Here is a 9762-nt window from a genome sequence, read left to right as displayed (position 1 = left end):
AAAAAAATTTTAATATGAAATTTATTGTCAAATTGGTTTCCATCCAACACCCAGTACTCATCCCAACAGGTGCCCTCCTCAATGCCCATCACCCACGTTCCTCTTCCTCCCACCCCCCACCAACCCTCAGTTTATTTTCAGTTTTTAAGAGTCTCTTATGGTTTGGCTCCTTCCCTCTCTGTAACTTTTTTTTTTTTCCCCTTCCCCTCCTCCGTGGTCTTCTGTTAAGTTTCTCAGGATCCACATAAGAGTGAAAACATGTGGTATTTGTCTTTCTCTGCCTGACTTACTTCACTTAGCATAACACTCTCCAGTTCCATCCACGTTGCTACAAAGGGCCATATTTCATTCTTTCTCATTGCCACGTAGTACTCCATTGTGTATGTAAACCACAATTTCTTTATCCATTCGTCAGTTGATGGACATTTAGGCTCTTTCCATAATTTGGCTATTGTTGAAAGTGCTGCTAAAAAAATTGGGGTACAAGTGCCTCTATGTATCAGCACTCCTGTATCCGTTGGGTAAATTCCTAGCAGTGCTATTGCTGGGTCATAGGGTAGATCTATTTTTGATTTTTTGAGGAATCTCCATGCTGTTTTCCAAAGCGGCTGTACCAGTTTGCATTCCCACCAACAGTGCAAGAGATTTCCCGTTTCTCCACATCCTCTCCAGCATCTATAGTCTCCTGATTTGTTCATTTTAGCCACTCTGGCTGGCATGAGGTGATATCTCAGTGTGTTTTTGATTTGTATTTCCCTCATGAGGAATGACGTTGAGCATCTTTTCATGTGCCTCCTGGCCATCTGGATGTCTTCTTTGGAGAAGTGTCTGTTTATGTCTTCTGCCCATTTCTTCACTGGATTATTTGTTTTTTGGGTGTGGAGTTTGGTGAGTTCTTTATGTATTTTGGATACTAGCCTTTTGTCCGATACGTCATTTGCAAATATCTTTTCCCATTCTGTCGGTTGCCTTTAGTTTTGTTGATGGTTTCCTTTGCAGTGCAGAAGTTTTAATAAAGATTAAAAAAATTTTTTTTAAATAAAAAAATAGAGATATGACTATACTGTAATACAATTTGTAACCTGATGTATTTTTTGATAACATGATTTTTTAAACTCAACGTTATTGTTTAAAAAAATTTTTTTTAATGTTTATTTGTTTTTGAGAGAGAGAGAGGGGGACAGAGCATGAGTGGGGGAGGGGCAGAGAGAGAGGGAGACACAGAATCCAAAGCAGGTGCCAGGCTCTGAGAGAGAGAGACAGACAGACAGAGACAGAGAGAGAGAGAGAGAGAGAGAGAGAGAGAGAGAGAAAGGGGCAGAGAGAGAGGGAGACACAGAATCCGAAGCAGGCTCCAGGCTCTGAGCTGTCAGCACAGAGCCCGATGAGGGGCTTGAACTCATGAACTGCAAGATCATGACCTGAGCTGAAGTTGGAGGCTCAACCGACTAGGCCACCCAGGTGCCTTAGGATTTAGACTGGAATTTATGCCATTGGCTTTTGTGGGTCTCAAGCTTACTGATGGCAGATCAAGGCATTTAGCCTCCATATTTAGTCTCCATAGCCTCCAGTGAGCCAATTCCTTCCTCTCTCTCTGTCTCTCTCTCTCTCTCTCTCTCTCCATATATATAATGTATACAAGCAATTGAGTGACACATGCAGATGGAACATAAATCAAAACAACATAAGAAGTGTATGTTGAATAATCTGTATTCTGTTCATGCCCCCATTACCTAGTTTCCATCTGCTGCAAATATAAACATATATTTTTATCTCCCCAACACCTCACATTTTATACAAAAGGTAGCATACCATATACAGTCTTCTAGACCTGGTTTTTGTCACAAAAAAAGTCTTCCCGTAAAAATGTAGAGAGAGCTTCTTTATTCTATGATCTACTACATAGTGTTATATGAATGTGCCACAAATTACTTAAACAGCCCCCCTTGAAGGACCCCTGGGTTATTCCAGCTTGTTACTATAGACAATTCTGGAAAAAAAATTGTGCACAAACCCTTCAGTACATATGCAGATACATCTAGGAGCAATTCCCAGAAACAAGGTTGCTGAGTCAAAGGGTAAATGCGTGTGTCGGGGCGCCTGGGTGGCGCAATCGGTTAAGCGTCCGACTTCAGCCAGGTCACGATCTCGCGGTCCGTGAGTTCGAGCCCCGCGTCGGGCTCTGGGCTGATGGCTCAGAGCCTGGAGCCTGTTTCCGATTCTGTGTCTCCCTCTTTCTGACCCTTCCCCGTTCATGCTCTGTCTCTCTCTGTCCCCAAAATAAATAAACGTTGAAAAAAAAAAATGCGTGTGTCATTTTGATGGTTCCTGCCAGTTGCCCTCCAGAGTGACTGAGCAAATATATACTGCCTTTACCATGGTATCAAAATATGTTTCCCCAAACTTTTGATATTAGAGTATGTTCTCAAATTTTGGAATTTTTTTTTATGCCACTTTCTTAGGATGAATGAAGTGAGTATACTTCCATATGTTTAAGGTCACTTGTGTTATCTTTTCAGTGGATTACTGAAGTCCTTTGCCATTTTCATCTGGATTGTCAGTTGCTTTAATGTTTAGGTGCTCATTAAGGTAGTTAATTATCTTTCTTAAACAACTAAAAAAAATGCAAAAACACTCCTAAATATAAAATCATCCTAAGTGACAATACCCTGAATTTCTGCTGTATACATTTTAGACCTATCTCTATGTATAGATACACTTATTTTTATAATACAGCATTGTATCAGGCATATGATCAAGCAATCTGCTTTTTAACGTATCATGAACATTTTACTATTACAGTCTAAAGGTTTCCACACTGAGGAGGCATGGGACGCTTGGAGCTGGAGGGATGAAACAAGTTCAAATCCACAAGAAATGGAAACGTTTCAGACACCAAGAGATCAAGAATAAACACCAAGATTGGAGTGTCAGAAATGGGAGCAATGACAGGGGCTTGGAGGTGAGATAAGATTTCAAAGAGGAGATTCGGGCAAGTACAGGTTAGACCAGGTAAGGGAGAGGGGAGACCCTCGGTTGGATAGTCACCTTAAGGTGTGGCTTAATTAGCACTGGGACCAATGATGTGCAGACTCTCGCCTGGGTCAGGGTATCCCAGAGGAAGAGGCAGGGATGAGGTGGGCTTTGTCTGGGTCAAGTATTCCAATTGTGTCTTACATATTTAGAGAATAATTTCACCAGAACTATGCTGCTACTTACAAAGACAAGATAAAGATTCGTTAAGTTGCATATATTATCTGGGGAAAATAGAGTTTATCTCCTGGTGCCATAAGACACAGGATTCCAATTAGGATGCCAAATAGAGTTTTTATCCTGGTGCCATAAGACACAGGATTCAAATTCACATGGTGAGTTGTAATTTTTCCACTGGTGCTTGTAGTTCATCAAAGGAGAGTCCTTCTAGTCTGGGGCACTTGCTTTCCTTCTGCTCTGGAGTGGTCTCTTCACTACACATTCATTTTATATTCCTAATGATTTTCAAAGCTCCCTCTGGTCCCTGGACCTGTAGCATCAGCATCACTTGGGACCCTGTTAAAAATGCCAATTTTGGGGGGTGGCTGGGTGGCTCAGTCAGTTAAACATCCGACTTCAGTTCAGGTCAGGATCTCATGGTCCATGAGTTCGAGCCCCGTGTCGTGCTTTGGGCTGACAGCTCAGAGCCTGGAGCCTACTTCAGATTCTGTGTCTCCCTCTCTCTGACCCTCCCCTGTTCATGCTCTGTCTTTCTCTGCCTCAAAAATAAATAAACATTAAAAAAAAGTTTAAAAAATGCCGATTTTCAAGCTCCACCCCAGAACTTCTGCATAAGAAAGTAGTAGGTGGAGATCAGCAATCTGGGTATTAACAAGCTTGCCAGATGAGTGTGATATAAAACTAAAGCTTGGTGACTGCTGGTTTAGAACAATAGTCTCTCAAAGTTTCTCTTAGGAGGAACTGCAGTGAAGTGTTTAATGGAAGCTGTAGAAAGGTCCTTTGCACTTTATCTTCTGGCAGTTCTACGTGGCAGGTATGTTTACTCTCCTTTTATACCTGAAGAAACTGAGGTCCAGAATGTTCTAGTTTTGCAGAATTGGAACTGAGATTTCAACTGAGGGATGTGGCCTTCAGAGAAGGAGGGGTGTTTGTGTGTGTGTGTGTGTGTGTGTGTGTGTGTGTATTCAGGCCACAGGGAAGGGAGAAAGGAAAATAAATTGTATAGTCATTGTTAAGGTCCTGGCCTCCACCTCACACCGTATATAAAAAGTAACTCCAAAGGAATCTAAAATTGTAAAACTCTTAGAAGAAAATATAATGGGAAACCTTTGTAACCTTGGATTAGGCTCCGTTTTCTCAGACATAGGACTAAAAGCACTAGCAACAACAATGAAAATAGATACATTGGTCTTCATCAAAATTAAAAAGTTTTGTGCTTAAAAAATTTAAAAAAATGAGAAGAAAAAAAGGAAAAGGAAAATCATCTTATAGAATGGGAGAAAATATCTGCAAATTATATACCTGATAAGGAATTTGTATCTAGAATATATACAGAGTTCTTACTACTCAACAATAAAAACCGAAGAACCCAATTAAAAATGGGTAAAGAAGGAGAACAGTATGGAGATTCATCAAAAAATTAAACCTAGAAATGCCATATGATCCAGTACTTACACCATCCAGTATTTACTACTCTCCCCCCAAATGGAAATACTAATCTAAAAAGGTACATAAGCCTGTGATTATTGCAGCATTATTTATAATCGCCGAGATAGGGAAACAGTCATCAAGAGATGAATGGGTAAAGAAGATGTGGTATAAATGCACAATGGGATATTTCTCAGCTATTTTTAGAATGAGACCTTGCCGTTTGTGACAATATCCTTGGACCTAGAGGGTGTCAGACTAAGTGGAATAAGTCAGACAGAGAAAGGCAAATATCATTATGATTTCACTCATATGTGGAATCTAAAAACCAAAACAAATGAACAAAAAACCCCAAACTACTAAAAGCAGAAACAGACCCACAAATACAGAGAAGAAACTGATGGTTGCTGCAGGGGAGGGGTGGGGATAGGCAAAATAGGGAAGGGGAGTGGGAGATATAATCTTCCAGTCATGGGAATAAAAGGCACAGCATAGGGAATATAGTCCTTGGTATTGCAATAGCGTTGTATGGTGACAGATGGTAGCTATACTTGTGGAGAGCAGAGCATAACGTGTAGAGTTGTCCAATCACTATGTTGTACACCTGAAACTAATGTAACATTGTGTGTCAACTATACTTCAATGAAATACAGTGGGCAAAGGATTTGCATGGATATTTCTCCAAAGAAGGTATACTAATGGCCAACAAGCACTTAAAAGGATGCTCAGCGTCTTTAGTCATTAGAGGAATATGGTCAAACCTATAATGAGATACCACTTCACACCCAGTGGCATGGCTAGAATACAGGTGGCGGATAGGAGCAAGTGTTGGTGAAGGTGTGCAGACATTGGAGCCCTCATATATTGCTGGTGAGAATGCACAACGGTGCAGCCACTTTGGAAAATAGTTTGACAGTTTTTCAAAATGTTAAACGTAGAGTTACCACATGAACCGGCAATTCTATTTGTAGGCATATGCCAAAGGCATATGTCCACGCAAAAACTTTTACACAGATGTTCATAGTACACTATTCATAGTAGCCAAAAAGTGGAAACAATCCAAATGCGCGTCAAATGAATGGGTACATAATATGTGGTGTATCCATAAAATGGAATATTATTTATCAATAAAAGGGAATGAAATACCAACATATGCTATAACATAGATGAACTTTGAAAACATTATGGCCACATGTTGTGTGATTCCATTTATATGAAATGTCCAGAATATGTAAGCGCAAAGAAAGCAGATTAATGGTTCCCAGGGGCTTGCAGGAGGGAGAAATGGAGAGTAACTGCTGTGAGTATGGACTTTCTTTGTAGGGTGATGAGAGTGTTCTAAAATTAAATGGTGATGATGGTTGCATGACTCTGAATGTACTAATGACCACTGAATTGTATACTTTCAAAAGATGAATTTTATGGTATGTGAATTATAGCTCCGGAAAGCTGTGACAAAAAAATTAGTTAACATCTTGGGGTGTAAAAGGGCAGAGCAGGAGTGGTTTCTTCATCAAGCTGTGCTTACCTCTCTAGAGAAACCCCCCAGGAACGACTGAGAAGACAGGTGACTTGGAGACACTGAGCTCTGTCAATAAATTCCATTATATTGCTTGGAGACCCCTGCCCTGAAATATCCTGAAGACGTTACAGTAGCAAATTCAGAAAATTAACTCCAAACCTGGATTGGGAGACATCATCAGGAAGGAAGGCATTCATGTCACTGAGCCCCTTCTGACATGATAGAGAGAATGGAGAACTGGTACAGATGGAAAGACTGGGGAGAGACGCCATCACACAAAGAATCCAATTTCGTTATTGTGGGCGTCTTTGCTCATTATTCTGATGAAAGGAGTGAGCCTGTGCCTTCAGTGCAAATGAAGATCGACGTGGAGTATCTGCTGGAAGGTAACAGTGTCCCAGCTGGCTGTCGCAGCCTGTGGAACCTGGAGTTAGCCTTAATCAGCAGCGAGCACAGTCAACCACGCTCTCTGTGGCTTGTTCCAGGTCACCCCGAAGAGGCCACCAGCTGGTGTTTTGGGAATTGAGCTGATGAGATATTATTATCTGCCAGTCTTCATTTTCAAAACATAAAAAGAGATTCAAATGAATGCAGAGAACCTTGTTTTTAGCTCTCAGCAGAAGTGTGCATGAGGGATGGGAAACGGATAAACGTTTAAAGTGTGGAGGATATGAGAACAGAAATGCTCATAGGAGATCTGCTTGTGATACTAGGAAGCAGGAGGGTGTCCTACCTCCCCTTTTCTCTCCTGTCCACTCCCAATATCCTGGTTTAGGGTCTCCTCCCCTCCTATTTTGTCTTTGAAATTTCCCTTGACAAGTTTCTCTGACTTCTACTTTAACCATGATTTCCAGTTTTGAAGCTGTTGTTTCCTTGCTGAAAAAATCTATGGTAAGTTAGAAAAAAATTTTTTTTTAAGTTTATTTATTTTGAGGGAGACAGAGCATAAGTGGGGGAGAGGCTGAGAGAGGGGGGCAGAGTGGGAGAGGAAGAAGAAGAAGAAGAAGAAGAAGAAGAAGAAGAAGAAGAAGAAGAAAAAAAAAGAGAGAGAGAGAGAGAGAGAGAGAGGGAGAGAGAGAGAATTCCAAGCAGGCTCCATACTGTCAGCACAGAGCCTGATGCGGGGCTTGAGCTCATGAACTGTGAGATCATGACATGAGCTGAAATCCAAGAGTTGGACGCTTAAGTGACTGAACCACCCAGGCGCCCCCATGGTAAACTTCTTTAGATCACAGGATGAAGTACAACGTCTTCACATAGGATTCAAGTCCCCCATTGGGTCACAATATACTCATCCACTTTCACTTTCCTGTCATACCTCCGAAGTCCCTGGTGTATTTCAAGCATTTAGGGAGTATCCGTATCTTCTTTTCTTCACCTTGGGTATTCTTATTCATCCTTGAAGGCTCAGTTGAAAAGTATCTCCTCTAAGAAGCCTTTTCTGATTCCTCCAAGCAGGATTAAATACTCCATAGCATTCCCACAAGGCTACACCCCTTTTCCCAGCACAGAATACTTAGGTGGGTCAGCCAGTTATCTACACTTGGCTACACACTCTAAGAATAGGCTCTTAGTCTATTAGTATGTGTTCTTAGTCGCTAGTGCAATGTCTTCTCCATTCCAGTCTCTGTCTGTCTGTCTGTCTCTATTTTTTTTCTTTCCAGTTTCATAATTTGTTGTACAAATTGAGTACCACGTGGTGAGTTGACATTAGCTTCTCCAGGCATGGGAACTTAACAGATGAGGTACACTTTAAAATCTGTTTATGTTGTTTTCACAGCTGGTGTTTTTTTAGACCTTAACTTGAAGTACAAGACCATCAAAGCGATGCCTCCATATGTGGCCAGTACACAATTCATTCTACCTGTGAGAGTGTAAGAGCTGAAGTATTTTTTCATACCAGTGAATTGGAATTGGGTATCAGTTTCTGGACCTGCCATGATTTCCATCTTGCAAAAGACACCAATTCCGCTGGTTGTGTCCTTCAGCCTATGTGTCTGTCTCTCTCTTTTAATGAAGGCGATGGGCAGTGGGACCAGATAGGCAAATAAAATATAGGCTAAGATGAAATTCAAACTGGGGAAAGGTCGTGCTAAAAATTGGAAACTGCATCGTGTATGGTTTCTTTGTAAATGAAGGGCAGCAAAAATGAAGGCGCCAAGAATGAAGGTGGTGAGAAATGCCAGAATTGTCTGGGGACTTAGTGATTTGAAAATGGTGTCCTTACCAGGAAATTAAACTGAGCTCATTATCTCATTAACGTTTGACTGGAGAGGGAATATTCAGCTGAAATTGTATTATCTTTCCAATATGACAAGTTGGTAACAACCTGGGATTTTGAAAGACATTTTGTTTTCTTAGCAAGAAATTCCACCAATACAAATGAGTATCCATGGAGAGGGATTCCATTTTAGAAAGATCCTTAAAGGCAAGAACCATGCATGTCTAAATTGCTTTGTGTGCATGATAAATCCCAACGGTTCACAAAGGTATCTTTACACTAAGATTAAATCTCACCATCAACATATTGGAGTGGTTAAAAATTTTAACTGTTATACAAGATAATTGTGCTTGACCAATCTTTTCCCTTCTCCCAAGAGATCCTTTGCCATGCAGATAACAATCCCAGCATGCTTATTAGAAGCCACCATTTTTAATGTCCTTCAATTTCCAACGGATATTACAAATTCTATGTTTGATTAGATTGTTTACATACAGCCTTGTTTTTCAAAGATGGAAGGAGAGATAGCGAGTTTCTTAAATTTGCTTGTTGGTCAGACAAACATCTACCTTACAAAGTAGTGGGGAACTGTGTTCTCGGGAGAAATTATTTTATTTCTAAAAGTAGGAGGAATGTGATATAGTGGAAAAACAATGGGAAGTTCTTTTTGAAGTCAGGGGCAAGGGTTTTAATTCCAATTATTCCACAAGTTTGTTTATTTTCAATTCTCTGTAAAGTAGGTAGAGGACATGCACCATGAGGGGTCTAGGGAGAAGGGGGCTACAAAATGGTATCAAAACAGTAGAGCACTTGATGTTTTGCTTGGTCGCAAAGACTCCCATATCTTAGCCTGGGCAAAGCAGGTGGCAGCATGTGCTAAGCAAATATTCTGGGGGAATGACTTTAACTGATGTCCTTCAGACAAACTTCTGTCTCTGTTGCTCCTCTTAAAGCTTTCAGTTAATACTCAGTGGTAAGGAGTTTGGTACTTTTAAACTCTAATGGCTACAATCACTGTTTGCAGGGTATCTATAAACGCTTTACTTGGGTATGACAGCAAAAGTCTGAGGGAACACCCAGTGAGGTCACCGTTTTGAATAGGAGGCTTCTACACCTGTATGAAGGCAAGCTGAGGGAGTGTTGTCAGGCTGGCCCCAAATTCTCTTTGTGGAATTCTTTTGAATCTGCTTTATCTCATAAAGCAATGAGCACTTATGCTTGGGAAACTAAAATTGCACCCTTTTTACCTACTATAGGTTTTCCTCTGCATTTTCCATAGCGAGATGGATATGAAGCCCACACAATAAAGAGGTCACACACATAGTTTAAGGAGCATAGAAAACTATAAATTCTCTCTGGGATCTCTACGTGAAGTTCA

General features: G+C 40.7%; 1 protein-coding gene across 1 annotated transcript; it reads right to left on the bottom strand.

Moving 5' to 3' along the window:
• Positions 1 to 7820: 7820 nt before the first annotated feature.
• Positions 7821 to 8175, bottom strand: LOC123582814 (ATP synthase membrane subunit K, mitochondrial-like). Its single transcript, XM_045449296.1, has one exon. It carries the CDS (start codon positions 8110 to 8112, stop codon positions 7927 to 7929), a length of 186 nt encoding a protein of 61 aa, XP_045305252.1. The 5' UTR covers positions 8113 to 8175; the 3' UTR covers positions 7821 to 7926.
• Positions 8176 to 9762: the final 1587 nt, after the last annotated feature.

Source organism: Leopardus geoffroyi, chromosome B1 (genome assembly GCF_018350155.1).
Source record: "Leopardus geoffroyi isolate Oge1 chromosome B1, O.geoffroyi_Oge1_pat1.0, whole genome shotgun sequence".
Taxonomy (NCBI): Eukaryota; Metazoa; Chordata; class Mammalia; order Carnivora; family Felidae; genus Leopardus; species Leopardus geoffroyi.
This window is presented reverse-complemented; position numbering and strand designations above follow the sequence as displayed.

Bases quoted from the DNA above. Each gene is read 5' to 3' on its own strand.
- LOC123582814 (XM_045449296.1), bottom strand. From the start codon at position 8,112: ATGGAAATCATGGCAGGTCCAGAAACTGATACCCAATTCCAATTCACT.